Source organism: Sus scrofa, chromosome 1, assembly GCF_000003025.6.
Source record: "Sus scrofa isolate TJ Tabasco breed Duroc chromosome 1, Sscrofa11.1, whole genome shotgun sequence".
Lineage (NCBI taxonomy): Eukaryota > Metazoa > Chordata > Mammalia > Artiodactyla > Suidae > Sus > Sus scrofa.
The window spans coordinates 218,993,237-219,013,819 of NC_010443.5; the positions used below are offsets into that span (position 1 = coordinate 218,993,237).

General features: G+C 39.0%; 1 protein-coding gene across 1 annotated transcript in view; it reads left to right on the forward strand.

Moving 5' to 3' along the window:
* The window catches only part of PUM3 (pumilio RNA binding family member 3), a 44,070-nt gene continuing 24,389 nt past the window's right edge, over positions 903-20,583 (forward strand). Inside the window, exons 1-10 of the mRNA XM_001927669.7 lie at positions 903-1,024; positions 7,223-7,314; positions 8,631-8,849; positions 11,842-11,977; positions 12,571-12,646; positions 15,575-15,668; positions 16,147-16,213; positions 17,305-17,479; positions 18,465-18,568; positions 19,604-19,682. Of these exons, the coding sequence (XP_001927704.4) occupies positions 7,230-7,314; positions 8,631-8,849; positions 11,842-11,977; positions 12,571-12,646; positions 15,575-15,668; positions 16,147-16,213; positions 17,305-17,479; positions 18,465-18,568; positions 19,604-19,682 (1,035 nt within the window). The 5' untranslated portion in view covers positions 903-1,024; positions 7,223-7,229. The remainder of the gene's footprint in view (positions 1,025-7,222; positions 7,315-8,630; positions 8,850-11,841; positions 11,978-12,570; positions 12,647-15,574; positions 15,669-16,146; positions 16,214-17,304; positions 17,480-18,464; positions 18,569-19,603; positions 19,683-20,583) is intronic.

Consider the following 20,583-nt stretch of genomic DNA (forward strand, 5'->3'; position numbering starts at 1 on the left):
AAGACATAAAGACAAAAAAAAAAAAAAAAAAAAGAAAGAAAGAAAAAAGAAAAAAAAAAAAAAAACAAACACATAGGAAAGGAGAAAACATAGAAGAAAAAGTCATGTGAAGACAGAGGCAGAGACTGGAGCGGCCCAAGCCAAGGAAAGTCTGGAACCGCAAGAAGCGGAAAGAGGCACAAAGTTGTTCCCTAGAGGCTGAAGAAGGTGCACAAACTCTCTAACAGCATGATTTCCAACTTCTAGCCTCCAGAACAATTAGAGAATAAATTCTGTTGTTTGACCGGACCAAGTTTGACCCCATTGCACCTGCAAAATGAGGTAGCAGCCTAACTACAGTCTCATCTCCTTAAGTGGATAGTGGGATAACTGCATTCTGGACGGAAGGGCAGACGTTTAAAATGTTAAACATTTATCAATCATTCACTGTACTAGGCTTTTTCCATACATGACAGCCATCGCTATTTGATCAAGTAACCAAGGTTCAAAGAAATTCAGCCATTTGTCGTAAGCCACGCAGCTAACAAGCAGAAGAAAAAGCCGAGATCGCAATACAAGCCGATTCCGGACATATCCCTTTAATCCTCCCCTCTAGAATACCAGAAAGGATGCGAATGAACCATTCTAAAATTCTTAACTGTTTAAGCCTCAATTCCCCCTACAGTTTAGTGGCGCCAAGTTCTCCGCTGCCACAATTGGTGAGCCCTTGCGAAAAGCTCCAGCTCCTCCCGGGAAAGACAGGGTTAATGACGTCACTTTCAGGAGCCGTTATCCCGTCTTCGCCCCACGGGTCCTTTCCAGGGCCAAAACTCTTTGTGGCTCAGTCCTCGCGCCTCTCGATGAGATATAAGTAAGAGCGGACCAATAGCAACGCCGAATTTCCGTTTTTCTGGATAATTCCCTCCCCTTAACCGTAGCGCCGCTGCGGAAGAAGGTAAAGGGAGACAGGGGCGGGGCTGGGCTAGGAAGCGGAAGTCCTCGCGGTGGGTCCAGGACCCGTGCTTCCCGGACCCGCACGTGTGTGGTGAGTGTAGCGCGCTCCGCTGCAGATCCCGGGAGGGCTTTGTTCCCTCGCCGGCGCTGGAGTGGGAGGGTCTCTCGGATAGAGGTGTTCACATCTGTCATCCGCCGGTTGATCTTCTATGGCTTTTTCTACTCTGGGAGTTTTAGGTCTTATGGGAGCCTGACTGCCAAAGCAGGTTTACTTCTCTCCCTATCTCGCTGTCTTGAGAATGCTGGGTTAACTTGAACTACCTTCAGCCTCTAAAATCCCAGCGTGTGCTAGTAGCTTTCAGCTTTTCTGTCATATATTTGACTGGGTGCCCAGTTTACACTCTGAATGTACGGTTGCAAGTTGTAAGCGTTGGGAGGGAAACGAATTTAGTGCTCAGCTGGAGGATGGGGGTGTTTGGGGGAAGTAAGCCGAGATCCAGAGCATGACAAGAGGCCACCCTGGGATCTGGAAGCGCAGGGAAAACCACTTTCAGCAGAGACAGTAACTTGGGCTAAGTCCTTCAGGTGGAAACTGTAGAAGCGAAGCCAGAGTAGTGAGCCAGAAGTACAGCGATACAAGACAAAGTTAAATGGGTGGGTGGGAGGTTCTGTAGGGCTTGGGAGTCAGTGCTTGCTAGGAGTATGGATTTTCTTTACAATGGGAGAATATTCCCATTTGTACAACACAGTGAAAACTTACAAGCAAGGGAGAAGCAGGTCCCGGTTCTCTTCAGATAATGTGTAGTAATTTGTATTATTATATAGTGCGTGTAGTTATTATATAGTCTGTATAATTATGTAGTGTATTTCATATAGAATGTATTATATAGAGATTATTGACGATGGTTTGGATCAGGGTGGTGGTAGTGGAGATTGAAGTTGGAGGGTTAGAGGGTCAGTTAAAGTTACTAAAGGGGATTTAAGAGGACTTAGTGAAGGATTGAATGTAGCAGACAAGGGAGACAAACTATCACAGGTAAATCTTGGGTTTCCTCTTCTTACTTGACCACTGGAGTGGGTGATGAGCCAATGCTGAAATGGGGAAAAATAGATGAGGACATTTTTGTTTCCAGGCGGAGTGTTTGTTTTTTTTTTGTTTTTTGGCTACACCCACAGCATGTGAAAGTTCCCAGGCGAGGGGTTGAATCTGAGCCACAGCTGTGACTGAGGTGCTGCAGACATATAAAGAATTATATTTTGTATACGTTAAGTGTAAGATGCTTATTAGACACATAAATGGAAGTTTCAAGTGGGTAGTTAGAATACATGTCTGGAGTCCAAGAAGATACTCCAATACGTGTCTGGAGTCCAAGAAGATACTCCTAAGGGAGAAATAATTTAAGGGTCCAGCACAGAAAGCCATGGGACTGGATGAAATCCCCTTGAGAGATGTGTATAGAGAGAAGACTTGAGGAATGCCAGCATTTAGAAGTTGGGTTTTCAATGGTCAGTACTTTCAAAGTGCAATGCTGAACCTGACCGCCAAAAGGAGTAAAGATCAATCACACGTTCCTCTATCTCTGGGAAACCTGTTATTTTCCTTCAGAAGGCAGAATTGGGCTCTCTCAGCTCTGTGGCTTTTTGAACACTTTTTATATACTTCAGTTAGAATGCTTAACTATGTTGTGTTTTAGTTTTCTGCTTGCCTGTCTCCTCTGCTGTATTACATTTTTATTTATTTATTTTGGGTATATAGTTTTAAAAAAATCCCTTAGCTTTCTAGCACATAGTCTGTAGATATTCCATACATTTCAAGTCCAACGTGTCAAGTTATAAGAAGGCCATCAAAATGTGTCATAGGAGTGCTCTCTTCAGCAGCACATATATTAAAATGTGTCATAGGGAGTTCCCGTTGTGGTGCAGCAGAAACAAATCTGACTAGTATCCATGAAGATGCAGGTTCAATCCCTGGCCTTGCTCAGTGGGTTGGGGATCCAGCATTGCTGCGATCTGTGGTGTAGGTCATAGACGTGGCTTGGATTTGACGTTGCTGTGGTGCAGGCTTGTAGCAATAGCTCCAATTCGACCCCTAGCCTAGAAACTAACATTGGTGTGGACCTAAAAAGCAAAAAAAAAAAAAAAAAAGTCATAGGAATAAAGAGAATCATTTGAAAGAGAAAGAAGGCGTTTGAAGGAGGAATGATAAGTATGATAAGTAATTATAATTTAGGCTGGATTTGAAGGATGAGTAGGATGTATTTTGATAGAGAATGGCTTTAAAGTTTGGCTCCAATATTTGAAAGAGAATACTGAGGGAGTAAAATTGGCTTCAGTGTGGTATTTGTGATGAGAGTAAATTAGGATCAAGTTTGAAATGCCTATGAATGCCAGTCTGATTTTGAAATTCTTCCTGTAGACAGTGGAAACTTTTGAAGGTATTAGAGCAGGGAAATAACATGAAATAGATGTATTAGTGGAAGATTAATCAGGCAGCACAGAGCAGATCATAGCACATTGAATCTAACAATGGAAAACAATCTGAACAAGAGATAAAGAGCCTGAATAACATAATAGATGGAGGGGAAAAAGAGGAGATGATTTCAAGATGCTGGAATGTGATAGTACAGGATCCCCAAGCAAATGCATTTTGCTCAGTTGAAAGAAGCAATATCCCAAAGGCTATATACATTGTCTGATTCCATTTATATGATATTTTTGAAAAGACACAAAACTAGAGGGTGGGAAAATAGATCAGTCATTTCCAAGAGAGCTAGGAGAGGATGATCACAAAGGGACCTCCCCTGGGGACTTTTAGGAGCTGTGGGACAGTTCTGTTGTGCTGCAGTGGAGGATACATGACTCTGTCGAATCAGCACTGTACACCAAAAAGAATGAACTTGACTATATATAGATGAAAAGAAAGTCAACTGACATGTCTGAAAATGGAGTGCAGACTGGAACAAAATCATTCTAACTAGTGATAGTTAGATATAATGTATAAGATAACTTCACTGAAAAAGTGGGGGGAAGAGAGTTGACTTAAGTAACTTTGGAAAGCAGCATTTTGAATGGATACTGTGAGGGAAAAGACAAAAATAACTGTAAATAAACACCATATCATAGGTATTTGTTTCTCATGTAGGTACCTAGGTACCATATGTTAGCAATTCTGAAATTACATGTGTGGTAGAGTTAACTAATACACAAATAAATTATAGATACTGTGAGGTGAGTTTCTGACTGTCAAAGAAAAGGTTACACATAAGCAGGAGAGGAAGATTTTAGCATGTGATTAGAGTTGGAGATACCAGTATGAACTTAATAGTTACAGAAATACATGTGTCTGTACACATGGGCTAATATATACATATATTACCGAGCCTTGTCTGGGGAGAAGACCAAGGAGTAGTGACACCCCAGTGACAAGCACATTTAGCACTCAGATCTCAATAAAAGGAACTCAGGTTCCTTGAAGAAATGGGTCATTTTAGGGCTCATGCAGGGAAAATAAAAGGTATACTTGGAACAAGTGCTAGGAATTAAGGACATGCTAAAACGGAAAAGAAAAGGGTAGACCATGTTGAAAGAACACAGAAGCAACCTTGGAGATTCCCAAGCTGGAACAATTTAAGCAACAAAATACAGATATTATTAGTTCATAACCCAAGTAGTAAAATGTCTATGAGACCATACTGATGTAAATAAATGATTAAATAAATGAGGAGAAGGAATAACTTTTCCCTACAGACGAATGTAATAATGGTAGAAGTAAGGAGGGGAATAGAAAATAACCGTTAAAACACCACAGTAATTGCTGCAGGCAGGAGCCATCAGAGAATGCTGAAGTCAGTGGGCAACACAGGGTATGTGCATGATCTCAAAATATATCGTCCAAGAAATTTATTAATTGCTGTGGGGATTTTAATGTATTGATTCAAACAGATTCTTTAATATTCCTTGCTCTAGGAAGTGGCGCTTAATTCCCCTCCCCTTCAGTTTGAGCCGAATTTAGTGACTTGCTTCTAATAAGTAGAGTATGAAAAGGGAAATTTAGTAACTTTATAGTATTGAAACCTGGCAAACACTCCCTTAACCAAATGATCGAGTTCATATCAGTATTCATATAGATATCATGCTTCTCCTAATATGACTTGATGAGAAGGGCAATTTACCTCTGTGGTATTCATCCCCCAAATCCACAACATCAGTCAAACCATGGGAAGATGTCAGACCATGTACAAATACAGGATTTTCTACAGAATGCCTGACCAGTACTTGTAAGTGTTTTGGTGGTGAGAAACAAGACTGAGAAATTGTCACAGATTGGTGGAAACTAGGAAGACTTGATGATTAAACACAGTGTATCTTGAAAAAAGACGGTAGTGGAAAAACTGGCTAAATCCAAAATTTTAATAGCATTATACTAGCGTTATTTCTTAGCTTTGGTAAATGCATCTTGGTAAGATGTTAATGTTGGGGGGAACTGAGGGATATACTGGAACTTTCTGTGTACCTTTCCCAACTCTTCTCTAAAGCTAAAATTATATCAAAATAAAAAGTTAATGTATAGCACAGGGGACTATATTTGATCTCTTGGTATAGACCAAGATGAAAGATAATATAAGAAAGGGAATGTGTATGTATGTATGACTGGGTCACTTTGCTATACAGCACAAATTAGCACAACATTGTAAATCAACTATAATTTAAAATATGCAAAAATAAATAAGTTAAAACAAAAATACAGAGAAAATATGTCATTAAATGGATTTGGAGAAAACTGCATGCACAGAAGAGCAAAGGATGTGGATGTGTTTATGAAGGCTATAGCCAAGTGACAGTGACCCTGCAGTTGTTAATGACCTCAGGAAACAACCATTCAGGGACCATCCATTTCCCAGCCTGTTCTTTGAGATGCTGTGGCCCCTTGAGATACTCCAGGAAAAAGTGGTTCAACCCTGGTTGGAAAAATCCTGCCTACTTTAGTTTGTGCGTGGTGATTAATAGCTTATATTAGCAAATTAAAGAAATCTGCCTTTTCTTAAAGAATCCTCATTAAATATTTTCTTCTGTTTCCCAAATACATGTCACCCCAGAACCCTTCTTTTCTCTTAGAACTAATAATAACTTGAAATTTTTTTTTTTTTTTTTTTTGTCTTTTTGCCATTTCTTGGGCCGCTCCCACGGCGTATGGAGGTTCCCAGGCTAGGGGTCAAATTGGAGCTGTAGCCGCCGGCCTACGCCAGAGCCACAGCAACGTGGGATCCAAGCTGAGTCTGCAACCTAGACCACAGCTCATGGCAACGCTGAATCCTTAACCCACTGAGCAAGGCCAGGGATTGAACCTGCAACCTCGTGGTTCCTAGTCGGATTCATTAACCACTGGGCCACGACAAGAACTCCAATAACTTGAAAATTTTGTTATTCCTTAGTGGAAAACTCTTATCTAGTAATATTGTCTAGGGGATCCCCAGCATCTACTCTACAAGGTAAACTTGAGAAATTTTGAAATGAGTTGAATATCCAACTTTGGAAGGTATAGAAATAGGCAAGCGAAACATAGTAACTTGCTCTTGATACATTCTACTGCTTTCAGGAGCCTTGGGCAGCTGAGGGGTTACCTTTTGTTTGCCCTGTGCCCAGTGGGATTTCTTCCCAGAGGTAATCAGTTAGGTAGATTCCTTTAAAATGAAGTATTAAGTATGTCAGCAATGGTATTTTGGAGGTCCTTGATATTTACTTGTTTCCCTTTAAAAGAATAACAAATTAAACATTTGAAGTTTTTGTTTTATCTACCTTGGGTTATATGGGGAACTTTTAAATAATCTGTTTATTTTCTTTCATTAAATTTGAGTATGTGATAAGTGTAGTGTATTGTTTGTTCCTGGCTTTTTAGGGTAGAGATCAAGAAATCAAATGGTAATACTGTCAGTTTCTTTTCACAAAGTCTTCCCAGGTTGGAAGAAATGCAAAAACTGACAGTTGTATCATGTTGAGTGCAAATAAGAGTCTATTTTTAGCCATTGCGGAAATGTTGCCTCCCAAACATCACATATTAGCCAAGGTATGTGTGTGTGTATATTTAGTTTTTGTATTGGTATCCGGTCTATTTTCAGTTTTACAATCTTAGAAGCAGGGATTGCGTAGTTCTTGGACTCTGGTGTGCTTTTGCCGTATGCAGATAATTTGTCCTGCATCGGTGACCTCAAGGAGCAAATACAGCAATGACCACTTGATGGCTCTTGAGAGCAATTCAGTCATCCTTTTGGATTTTGTCTTTGTTTTCCAGAGTTGCTATGATGGAAGTCAAAGGGAAAAAAAAATTCACAGGAAAAGGTACAAAGACGTCACAAGAAAAAAACAGATTTCATAAAAACAATGGTAAGGTAGCCAAAACATATTTCCCATTGCCCTTGGAGGGAGGGGGTTGGTGGGATGAGGGGGCATGTGGCAGCTTCCAACATCTTCTTGGGTTAGAGTTAGGATGAAAATAGGAAAAAGCCGGAGTTACTCTATATGATTTTGCATGTTCCCTGTGAAACTTAGACCTTTAGGAAATTGCCAGGATGATTGGTGGATGTTATACTTGTGAAAGACCCTTTATCTCAGCTAGTGATGCTTTTCCCTCATTTTAGTCACACTAATTCCCCACAACATTTTATTTTAACATTGAATAAATTGAGGCTGATGAGTACATCTGCTGGTAAGCCAAATACTCTATCTTCAGGATTTCTAAGTGTGATGTCTTTATTATTCCATCAGGTGTCAGTATTGCAAAGTAGGAAAATCAAGAATTGTGTAAATGACTAGTTTCCTAAGCAGTCTTTGTTTTTTCTCTTGCAGCAGTCTTAGGGCAGAGCTCTCGGGGTTTTCATCTCTTTCTTTGGGTATTTGCGATCTTTGTTAACCACAGAAGAGTTTTATCAAACAACCTTTTTATAGGCTTAGGAAAAAATTTTTCAACACTAGAAATTTTGAAAAACAAACATTTTAAATTTGTCTGTATGATAAACTTTCCAAATTTAAAATTTTTTGTTTGTTTTTAAATGGCCACACCTGTGACTTGGAAGTTCCCAGGCCAGGGGTTGAATTGGAGCTGCAGCTGCAGTCCACGCCACAACCACAGCAGTACCAGATCCAAGTTGCATTTGCAACCTGTGCTGCATCTTGTGGCAATGCCAGATCCTCAACCCATGGAGCAAGGCCAAGGATCGAACCCATATCCTCACAATGTTGGGTCCTTAATCCTCTGAGCCACAATGGGAACTCCTAAATGTTCGTTTTCTTTCTAGACTTTTATTGTGGTACTGAACCACTGAATGCATGTGTATACACACACACACACACACACACACACAGACACATAAGTAATATCCCATCTTGACTCTATGCTTAAAACAGGAATAAACCTAATTGGCAACAGTGTTTGTCTCTAGAATTGGACTATTATGTATATTTCTACTTTGTAGGTTTTCTATAATGAACCTATATTATAATTTTAAAGTCAGAGAAACTTTTAAAGTTTTTTGATTTTTTTTTTTTTTTTTTTTTTAAGTCCTGCTCTGCTCCATATGTCTGAGTAAGACTAGGCATGTTTCACCAAGGAGTGTGTAATTTTCTGTAACAAATATAACTAGGTGGATAAAAGATCTAGACTCAGAATGGTTGAACTAATAATTATTTATTATTGTCACTAGGTTCTGGTTCTTCAAAGACATTCCCCCAAAAAGTTGTTAAGGAAGGTGAACCTAAAATCACATCTAAGAACTTTGAGAAGAGTGCCACAAAACCTGGGAAAAAAGGTGTGAAGCAGTTCAAGAACAAGCAGCAAGGGGATAAAATACCAAAGAACAAATTCCAGCAGGGAAATAAATTCAACAGGAAGAGAAAAATCCAGCCAGACAGTAAAAATGATGGTAAGCACTGGTTCCTCTGGCATAGTTTTTGCAGCAGCCTTGCCTGGCCTGTGCTCTTTTCTGAACCTCTGGGCATAGGGACTCTGGAAGTCTGCTAGACACCTTCTTGCTCCTTGACAGACAGCATTTGGGGTAGGAGGTGGGGGAGTAGATGGGATTGATTTTCTCTGGTGAAAATTGTCCTCTGATACTTAGAATTCCTTACTTCTGGGCCCTTGTTGAATTCACCCAGTGGTGGCTTTATACATTGGAATCTCAATAAAACACTCCTTTCTGTAGGCTAAACTTAATGAACTTATTCATTCAGCAAACAGATACTTGAGTTTTCTGTGTACTGACCTCAGGGACAGTGGAAAGAATAACCAGCAAGGGTACCGGACCCAACTTACGCACATATATGCTGGCCCTAAATGACCCGTGTGTCCCAGCTAAATATCCACCTTGGCTAAGGATATCCTGGTGAACAAGAAACATATAGACCCTTCACAGAGCTTAGGCTAATCTAATACCATCTATCCATCAGATGGCTCAGAGCTGGTAAAACAGTTCCAGAGAAGGTCTGGTATATGTGTGCTGGATTTGACTTGATTTGGTTCAGGATAGGTTGCTAATGAGAAGTGCTGACAAGCCTCCTCTTTGTCTACTGAAACAAACTACTAATCTCTCCATCCTGATATTCTAGGGGTTGGGTTGTCTCTAACCCAGAGCTTTGCCATCTGTTGTACAGCCTGCCCTTGCTATGCATTGTACTGCGCTGATCTCACACTCTCAGTTTCTGGGGTACATGTGCTGACGTACATACACCTTCTCTGCAGCATCATGGAATTTTCTGGCATCTTTCATTCTTTTTCTCCAAAATGGTATATCCTGATACTGCTCCTTTGTTGCCAGCTGTGACCATGGCCATGGGTCCTTTTCAGTTCAGTCCTTTAGCCCTGGTCCCTGCTCTGCTCTGCCTAAGTCTGCTCACCAAAGGGACAGCAGCTTTAAAACAGGAATGTAGAGAGAAAGGAAAGAAGGGAAATTTTCATTATTTCTCACTAGACCTGCAGTGTTCTTTCATGCTCTTGCCCCCATTTTTTCTCTTTCCCCTTCTCTTCCATCTTCTCTTTCCTAGCTTCTCTAATGGGTCCTAAATCTTTCTTCCCCTTCTGGAGTTCTTGACCCCAGCGTTTTAAATGCATACACATTCTTATCATAGCATAGCTTTGATTCCTTTTGATAAGTTTCCAGCAAATCAAAATGGAACTCTGATCTTATATTTGCTCAGATTTTTATACCAGCAGCTGAGGAGGATTGGATACTGGAAGGCATCCCCAAAGTTAGTTATATTTACTACAAGGGTGCCTAAATATTTGTGGAATTAAATGAGCTCTGGATCAGTTATTATCCTCTGCTGTATAGTATATGGTGTCCGAATATTAATAGTAAATATGCTCTCTGTTGCCTGGAATCCTCTATTATCAGTCTGAGAATAAATAAATGAGCAGTAAGGGGAATAGTTAAATACATGGTAGTATATTGTATGCAATTAAAAATTATATTCTTGGGGAATATTAGATTTCATGGAAGAACGCTTTCAACATAATGTTTATACAAAGACAGTATGATTTTCAACTTTTAAAGGAAATTAATATAAAACGTGTGGGGAGAAGTCAAGAAGGGGAGTTCCCATCATGGTGCAGCGGAAGTGAATCTGACTAGGAACCATAAGGTGGTGGGTTTGATCCCTGGCCTCTCTCAGTGGGTTAAGGATCCGGTGTTGCCATGGGCTGTGGTGTAGGTTGCAGACGTGGCTCAGATCCTGCATGACTGTGGCATAGGCCAGCAGCTATAACTCCAATTGGACCCTTAGCCTGGGAACCTCCATATACCGTGGGTGTGGCCCTGAAAAGCCAAAAAAAGCCAAAAAAAAAAAAAATAAATAAAAGAGAAGTCAAGAGGGAATAAAATGTTAACTCCTAGGTTTTGAGATTATAGGAAGATTTTGTTTTTTACATTTTTCCAAAGGTTTTATAATGAGTGTATTTTCTTTTTTTCTTTTCTTTCTTTTTTTTTGGGGGGGGGGCTTTTTGCCTTTTCTAGGGCCACTCCTGAGGCATATGGAGGTTCCCAGGCTAGGAGTCTCATCAGAGCTGTAGCTGTCAGCCTACGCCAGAGCCATAGCAATGTGGGATCCGAGCTGTGTCTGCAACCTACACCACGGCTCACGGCAACGCCAGATCCTTAACCCGCTGAGCAAGGCCAGAGATTGAACCCGCAACCTCATGGTTCCTAGTCGGATTCGTTAGCCATTGAGCCACGACAGGAACATCAGATGGGTGTATTTTATAATCAGAGAAAGAGCCATTTAGAAATAATGAATTCTCCTAAGGGTTCTTTTCAGGGTACTCATGTAAATAATATCCATGTTGTTTGACCTTATGGGCCTTTTTATTCATTTAATAAGTTACTTAGATTGTGAAGACAAAAAAATAACCAGTAGGAAGATAAATGAGTTTTATAGCATGACCCTAGGTGTAGAGAACTTAGAAATTTTGGTTGTGTATATTGTCATGAATAAGAGACAGCAGAGAATTAAATTAGAACCTTAACTGGGTTTGAATCCTGGCTCTACCACTTTGGAGTTGTATGACCTTAGTTAAAGAACTTAACTGCTAAGTGCCTTTGTTACTCTGACATGAAAGGGGATAATAATAGTACTCATCTCATCAGGTTGTTCTAAGAATTAAATTACTTAATATATAACAGCACTGAAAACAGTGAATTTTTTAATATTTTTTTTCTATTTTTACTTTGACTAATTTTTGTTTTCGTTTACAACTAATTATACCTAAAGTTCAAAAGTTGATAGGGAATGAATGTTTTCCCCCCTCTAGTTTCCACAGTGAATATTGATTTTGCTTAGTGATTGCCATATGCATCTAATACATACTTGTTTATGGCACTGAGAATGTTAAACTTAATTGAAAATAATTTCTGTAATGACTAGGTTCAGCAGCCAAGAAACCCAAATGGGATGAGTTCAAAAAGAAGAAGAAAGAACTGAAGCAGAGCAGGCAACTCAGTGATAAAGCCAACTATGACATTGTTGTTCGGGCAAAGCAGATCTGGGAGATCCTAAGAAGGTAATGTTACCTAATGGCATCTTTATCAGGCCCTTTCAGATGATGTGGGAGTAGCAGTGTACCTCATAAATAGTGAGATGTCCTAAAATAAATGACATAGCACTTGGGTTATTTAGGGAGTACTCATAACACTCCAGTTGAGGCATCAGTGTTTGGATGTCTGCCCACTGCAGAAGCGTGTGGGATCATTAGGATGGCGTTAGGTCTGTTTATGAAAATGTATGAGAGTTAAAATGGATTTGACATCCTTGAGAAATTTCTGAGAAAATGAAGGGTAATTTCTTACCAGCTAGGTGTTGAAATACTTGAGTATTTGGTGTCTTGGACTTGTTTTATTATTTTCTTTATTTTTGAAGTCCTGGCTGTTAAGATTTAGATTGATGCATAAAATTATACCTTGTGAGATGAGTTTCTGCCTTGGAGAAAATTACTTTTCTCGGGCTGCTCTGGAATAGTAATTTTAATGTCAGAGGTTTGCTGCATTCAAAGAGAAAAATCGTACTGAGCTGGGTGAATATACTCTGGTATGGTTTTTGGTTTTGTGTATTTAAATAATGTCTTTACTTAAGCTGTATTTCCTGCCTCTTTTATAGAAAAGATTGCAACAAAGAAAAAAGAGTAAAGTTAATGAGTGATTTGCAGAAGTTGATTCAAGGGAAAATTAAAACTGTAAGTAGTACTTACTGTAAGTAAGTACTTTTACTTACTTAAATACTCATAGTTGCAGTTTTAACAATTGAAATTAACTCACTGTTCGTAAAGGGTAGTTGACCATTCACAGTAGGTGGGACTATTTTTGTTTTTAATGTATTAGGCCTCAAATTTCAAATACCTTCTATAATACTGACTAAAAATTCTATTTTATTTATTTATGTATTTATTTATTTATTTATTTATTGTCTTTTTAGGGCTGCACCATGGCATATGGAGGTTCCCAGACTAGGAGTTTAATTGGAGCTGTAGCTGCCGGCCTACACCACAGCCATAGCCAACACCAGATCTGAGTCGTGTCTGCAACCTACACCACAGCTCACTGCAACACCAGATCCTTAACCCACTGAGCGAGGCCGGGGGTCGAACCCGCAACGTCATGGTTCCTAGTGAGATTGATTTCTGCTGTGCCACGACGGACGGGAACTCCTGACTAAAAATTTTAATAGTGAGAGACTTTACTGCTGGGAAATTGCAAAAAGATCTCTATCAAGTAGATGGCTGTTCATTTTAAAATAATTTACTTAAAATAAATGTGTTCATGTAAAGTTATCTTGAGGACTATTTTAGTTCAACAGTATTTGTATTTGTTAGAATGTCTTGCTGTGAACTCTGTCCTTTTATACGTCTTAAATTGCCGGCCATTTTGTATGTGTGATGCAAACACAGGATTACTTTCTTTTCTTCCTTCCTTTTATAAGCATGATGAGATCTATAAAATATGATCGATATGGGAGTTGTAAAGTGATTTTCATTGTTGCTATTTAATTTTCCTCTGTAATAAACTGCTTTATATTCTTGTTATTTGGATAAATACTTAGTGATACTTAGTGAGGGTGAGGAATCCTTGGTGATATTCATTTGTAAGCCAACAGGCTCTGGACACCCTGGAGGGGCAGCCTTTGCCGGACCATGTACACACACATGGATTGTAGTTTGAAGGATTGTCTTAAAATAGCAAGTTCCCAGCTGCTGCTTTCTTATAAAGCCAGCAAGATCTTTTTAGGTTAGAACTCCTCCTCATCTCTAGCAGTAATCTCTTATACTCAATTCATAAATAATTTACATTAAGGATTCTTTCCCAATTACCCTTAAGTTATTACTGCATGTCCGTGGACTTGGGGGTTAGTCTGATGTTCAAATCCTCACTCACTGTCTAAAATATGTTTGTCTTTGGACAATAACAGCCTGTTTATTGATTATTTACTGTGTGCTAGGAAATATGCTAGGCAGTGTATACTTTGTATCCTCTAACTTAACAAGGTCATTATCTGTGTCAGACAGTTGACACGTCTGGGCTCAGAGAAGTTAAATTTCATCCTTAATGTCAGGAGAATAGCAAGTTCCTTAACTTCTCATAAAGTTAACTTTGCTAATAACAACAACCCACTTTTAAGATTACTTTGAGGTCTAAATGAGGAAAATATACTTAAAGTACATATATTGGTTACATAGTAAGTGATCAGTATAATAACAAAACAATCTTACTTTTAAAAGATGATTTTTTAAGTTTTATCAAAAATATCTATGGAGGAGTTCCCGTCGTGGCGCAGTGGTTAACGAATCCAACTAGGAACCATGAGGTTGCGGGTTCGGTCCCTGCCCTTGCTCAGTGGGTTAACGATCCGGCGTTGCCGTGAGCTGTGGTGTAGGTTGCAGACACGGCTCGGATCCCGCGTTGCTGTGGCTCTGGCGTAGGCCGGTGGCTACAGCTCCAATTCAACCCCTAGCCTGGGAACCTCCATATGCCGCGGGAGCGGCCCAAGAAATAGCAACAACAACAACAACAAAAAAGGCAAAAAGACAAAAAGAAAAAAAAAAAAAAATCTATGGAAATCTCTCCTTAAGGAAATTCTTCTGAAATTTATGACTTTGATGAAGGTGTACCTTCACCTTCTGATTTGTTAGAATTTAAAAATTTAAAGACATACCAAATAATAAGCGCTATTAAGATAGGCTAGTACTAAGCCATATAAAGATTAATTGTGCATGACTGATTATCGCTTTAGAAGATTGATCAGCATGTCCTTCAATGAGGTCTAATCCATCTAGTAGTTGTGAGAGGGGTTGGGATGGAGGATTAGATTTGAAATATAACAACTTTTCCAGGAATATAATTGGATTTATGTTCAGGGGTTATAATGAATGTGTGAGAAATGGAGTGATGAGGTCATAGAATAGTTGCCAGCGTGTCTAAGTATAATTATTCATGTAGCAAGACTTTGGTTGCCAGAGCAAGACATTCTTAGATCATTTTTATTTTTTCTTTCTTTCTTTGTCTTTTTAGGGCCACTCCCATGGCATATGTATGTTCTCAGGCTAGGCAGAGGGGCAACTGCCAGCCTATGCCACAGCAACACAAGATCCAAGCCGTGTCTGTGACCTACACCACAGCTCACAGTAACACCGGACCTTTAACCCACTGAGTGAGGCCGGGGATCTAACTGCATCCTCATGGATACTAGTCAGATTCATTTCCGCTGAGGCACCATGGGATCTCCCATTTGTATTTTTTTAAAGCAGTCAAAGAGTAATAGAATTTTTGAATTGGAAAAGTCCTCTTTAGGGAAAATAACTGTCAGAGAAATAAGAAATGTAGTGTGTAATCATTAGACAGCTTTGGTTTAATTATAATGATGGAATCTTCCAAAAGAGTTAAATCCATCCCTGTCTCAGTGCTGTATGGTAATGGGTAAAACCAAAGAATGCCATTCTGAACAATTAAAACAAAAATTGCTTCCAAGTAGCCTAGGTTTGATCAGCTATGAAGACCCAACCTTTTTTCTAACAAGGAATTCTAAAAGAGGCAGCACTACAACGTAATACGGTACCAGCTTACATCTTCAGGGAAAATTCATCTAAAGGCCCCCAACTCTTTTTTTCCAGATTGCGTTTGCACATGATTCAACTCGTGTGATCCAATGTTACATTCAGTACGGCACTGAAGAGCAGAGAAAACAGGCTTTTGAAGAACTGAGAGGTATTTTTTCTATATTGAGATCAATTGTGTGATCATTTATAAAAAGTTGCTTGTTCTCTGTCAAAATATCCAACACTGTCCTGGAAAATAATTTTCTTGAGGGAAAGCAGTGTGTAGGATCTTTTGGTTTATTTTGTTGTTGTTGTTGTTGTTTTTAGGGGTGTACCTGTGGCATATGGAAGTTCCTGGGCTAGGGGTCAAATTTGAGCTGCAGTGCTGGCCTACACCACAGCCACAGCCATGCCGGATCCTTAACCCACTGGGTGAGGTCAGGGATTGAGCTACATCCTCATGAATACTAGATTCTTCACCGGTTTGCTGAGCCACAGCAGAAACTCCAGGCTTCTCTGTTTTTATTTGTTCTTTGGGACAAATAGGGAGTTGTGTTCCCAGAACTGCACATTTATATTCTTCTTTCCTTGTTTCTGGAGGACCAAAATGAGGTGATCCAGTCATCATAAGGCATTTTATTTTTCAGGTGATTTGGTTGAATTAAGTAAAGCTAAATATTCCAGAAATATTGTTAAGAAGTTTCTCATGTATGGGTAAGTTGTTTTGTTTATAAAATACATTTTTATTAATTCTTTTTAAAGGTGTGGATACCGATTGTGTGCATATAAATGTTACTTAAAAGTCTGTGATCAGGCACAACAATGTAAACCAACTATACTTTAATTTAAAAAAGAAGTGTGTGATCATAATAGTAGCCTTCAGCAGATGCTTATAACCTTTCCAGGGAGGGTGGTCTTGAAAACAATTTTTTTTTTTGAAATTAACATGAAATGGTGGTACTGTCTTCATCGTTCTTGCAAGTATATCTTGAAGCCCTGCAAGATGAGAAATGGTTATAATGAACTTGTGATTAGTCACCAGTTATTTAGAGAATGGAGTGTTGGGAGGGGCAGGTGAGTAGACTCAAAGGCAGGGTCAGCAGGTTAGGAAATGTCAGGATAGGTGGATTTCTTAAATTAGGTGGAATTGATGCTTGTCTTGCCTTTTTGAGTATAATAATGTGCCAAAATATGCTAATATATTTACAGCTGACAAATTTTCAAAAACTGTATTCCTTACTAGAACTATCAGCTGCTTGATTATTTTAGGATGGAGTATAAATACTTGGGATTAAGTCCTGCTTTAAAAGAGAATCCAGAATATGTTTTATTCATATTTTCCTACATCTTTGACTGTTACTGTCTTCTTTTCTCGTTCTCCCTAGCCTTTTTTTCAAGCTGAACAGTTTAGTAATGGGAACTGACATTTATTGAGCACTTACTATGTACTGGTTATAGCTCTCAGTGCCTCTTAACTCATTTATCCTCACATCATCCTATTTATTTTATGACTGAAGAGGCTGGGGCACAGAGTTGTTAAATAACTTTCCCAGGGTCTTCCAGCTGTAAGCAGAGCCAGATTTCAAAGTAAGGCAGGCTGGCACCCTGAGTCATTCAGAAAGCTTGAGGTAGAAATACAAGGCAATTATTCCTTCTCATAGCATTTCTCTGTAGTAGATAGGCACCCCCTCCCCCCCCACACACACACAAAATGATGAGCTCATTTCAGAAATGTATTAAGTTTTGTTGCCACTCAGCTTTCTCCTTCTGTCCCTTGTCTTTTCCCCTGGTCATGTTGGCTTTAGGAATAAAGCACAGATTGCAGAGATAATGAGAAGTTTTAAGGGCCATGTAAGGAAGATGCTGCGACACGCAGAAGCCTCAGCCATCGTGGAGTACGCCTACAATGACAAGGCCATCTTGGAGCAAAGGAACATGCTGACGGAAGAGCTCTATGGGAACACATTTCAGCTTTACAAGGTGACGCTTCAAGACGTTTTCCTAGAGTTTTCACTTTTTCTGTGTTCTAGTCCTTAACCTCCCAGTGCCGTGTTTTCAGAATGTATTTTTACTTCGGCTGGTCCTTTAAGAGACTCTCTCATATGCTTTATTCTCTTGGATTATTTTGTCTCTGGTATAATGAGCAACTGATCATACTTACATTTTTCTCACAGGGCATGATATTTAAATCCCCTATAAATTAAAATACTTTTGTTACTCCTTCCCAAGCAAGTCCTCTGTGTAATGCTTATTCTACAGTCAGAGAGACCAAAAAAAAAAAAAACTTCTTAATAGTCAGTGAAGCTTTACAAGCATACCGTAGCCAGCTCTGATTGAAGGGCATCGAGCTCCCTGTTGCTGCCTTCTCCCTTGTTGCCTCATGTTTGTGGATTATCCTTCTCCAGGCTGTATGCATAGAAGAAGAAGAGTAGAGAGACCCAACCTCGGATTTAGTACAAGACTAGTAATGAGACTAGGACAGTTAAAGAGTCTGTTTCAGAGTTTAGGACACAAATACACAAATTTATCTCATGGTAGATGGATTGATTCCTGGGTTCCCTCTGCTAGTCAGATTTAGCTCCTGGTTTGAACTTAGTGCTCTGTTTCTTTTGTAATTGTCACTGTAGGAATATACAGTTAATTACCAAACACGTGGTGGCAAGAATTTGTTAACTGACTACTTGATCTTATGATTAGCCACATGCTAGGTGCCTAGCAAATATGTACTAGTTGGTTGAGTTGGTTGGTTATTTAGCTTGGCTCTGTACATTGGTGGGTGTATAGAATGAGAATTAGATAATCAAGAATTATTCTGAGTGTATCTACAACAGAACTTTTGCTGTGTAAATATGGAAAATTAGAGTTATTTTAAGTTTATGTAAAATGACTGTAATTGATTTTCTTTGTTCTGAAGTTGGAGAAACTTGATTAAACTTAAAGAGGTTTGATTTTTCTTCTGTTGCAGTCAGCAGATTGCCCAACTCTGGACAAAGTATTAGAGGTACAGCCAGAAAAACTAGAGCTTATCATGGATGAAATGAAACAGATTTTAACTCCAATGGCCCAAAAGTAAGAAAGCTGTTTTTGTTTTTTTCTTAACAAATGGCATTTGAAGGAGGACAGTTTTATATAGGCTTTGCATTGAAAAGATGGGTAGTTTCCCCAGTGTAGTCTCTTATTTAAATTGGAATGTGAATTGAACCAAAGTCAATATGGGTTGTTAGGGTATAGCCTCTGGGACCAGGCATCCTGGGTGTGAATCCTGGTGCCTCCCTAAGCTACTGACTGAGTGACGTTGGGCAGCTTAACCTCTCCTCTCGCCTCAGTTTCCATATCTATAAAATTGGGATAATAATAACAATACATATTTCTTAGAGTTTTGTGAAGACTAAGTGGGTTAATAGTTTTCCAAAACACTCAGAACAGTGCTTTGCCATTAAAAACAGCATGCTTTTGTCATCTACTTGAATACCTCATGTAACTTGAAGTTTGCCTGATCATCAGCCTCCACTTATAGACCTGAATTCACCAAGTGACACACTAGGGGGCTTGGGTCAATTTGGTGTTTCCCCAATTCGATGTGCTGCAGTTGCTGATACGATTTTGATCTGTTCATGTCAGAATCTGCTAAAATTATATTGTGAAACTGATGTATTTTAAAGGAGGCTTGATAGAAAGAAAATAGCCATTAAAAAATAGTCTACATGCGTATTTCTAATAATGTGTCCATTGTTGGGTAAAAGAATATAGCTGTCCTTATTTAAGAAAGTAGAGTGTATTTAAAAAAAAAATTATTACAGTTGATTTACAATGTTCTGTCAATTTCTGTGGAAAGTACAGTGTATTTTAAATAATTTCATATTTGCAGATTAGATACTAGAAATTTGTACCCTGGTCTTGGTTGTAGATGGCATTAAATATTTTTATAGTTAAAGGGCTTTTTTTTAAGTCTCAGTATTGCTTAAGATATGATCTTTCTTGTGACAGATTACATTTGCTAAAACTATTTCACTTGTTTTGATTATTTTTGGACAACTAAGATTGCCTATCTCCATATTATTGTAGTGCCATATCTGACATATTTTCTGTTCTTTTGGTTTTCAGAGAAGCTGTGATTAAGCACTCACTGGTACATAAAGTATTCCTGGACTTTTTTACTCATGCACCCCCAAAACTGAGATCAGTAAGTTCTTGGTTTGAGTTTTTAAACTGAATCATAGGAGAGCTGTTTGAAAATGTGAAATACTACTTTGATGTATGTTGGCTTTTGAAAATTTTAAAGAATTATTTTCTAATTTAGAATAGATAATGTGCTAAACTTCCTTTTAAAAGTCTGCTAATTCTGTCTAGATTTTTGCCGGAAGACAATAGAATTGACCATAGTTTTATCAATTTCATTGAATTTCTGTATTTTATTTATTTATTTATTTATTTATTTATTTTCCTGCAGCATATGGAAGTTACTGAGCCAGGGGTTGAGCCACAGCCACTGTAGAAGCAATGCCAAGTAGTTATGCTGCAAACCACATGGGAAGTCCGAATTTCTGTATTTTAATTGTAATCCATTCTCTAGCTTAACTTAATCAGAGAATGAACTAACACATAGAAGAATATTCAGTGTTCAGGGAGTTTGAAATTCACCTGTGTTGATACAAAAAAAAAAAAAAATATTGGCATTTAAAGGTTAGGGGAGAAGGAGTTCCCGTTGTGGCTTGGTAGTTAACGAATCCGACCAGGAACCATGAGGTTTTGGGTTCGATCCTGGCCTATGCTCAGTGGGTTAAGGATCCGGCGTTGCCATGAGCTGTGGTGTAGGTTGCAGACTCGGGCTTGGATCCTGCATTGCTGTGGCTCTGGCGTAGGCTGCAGCAGCTCTGATTAGACCCCCTAGCCTGGGAACCTCCATATGCTGCGGGAGCAGCCCAAGAAATGGTAAAAAGACCAAAAAAAGAAAAAAGGGTTAGAGGAGGACACTTAGGTAAAACTAAATGGCCCATGAAAAACTGGACCTTATATCAAAGTGAAGGTAAATTGCACTGCACTTTAAGTCAGTGATGGGAATATAGATGAGAATGCATTTAGTC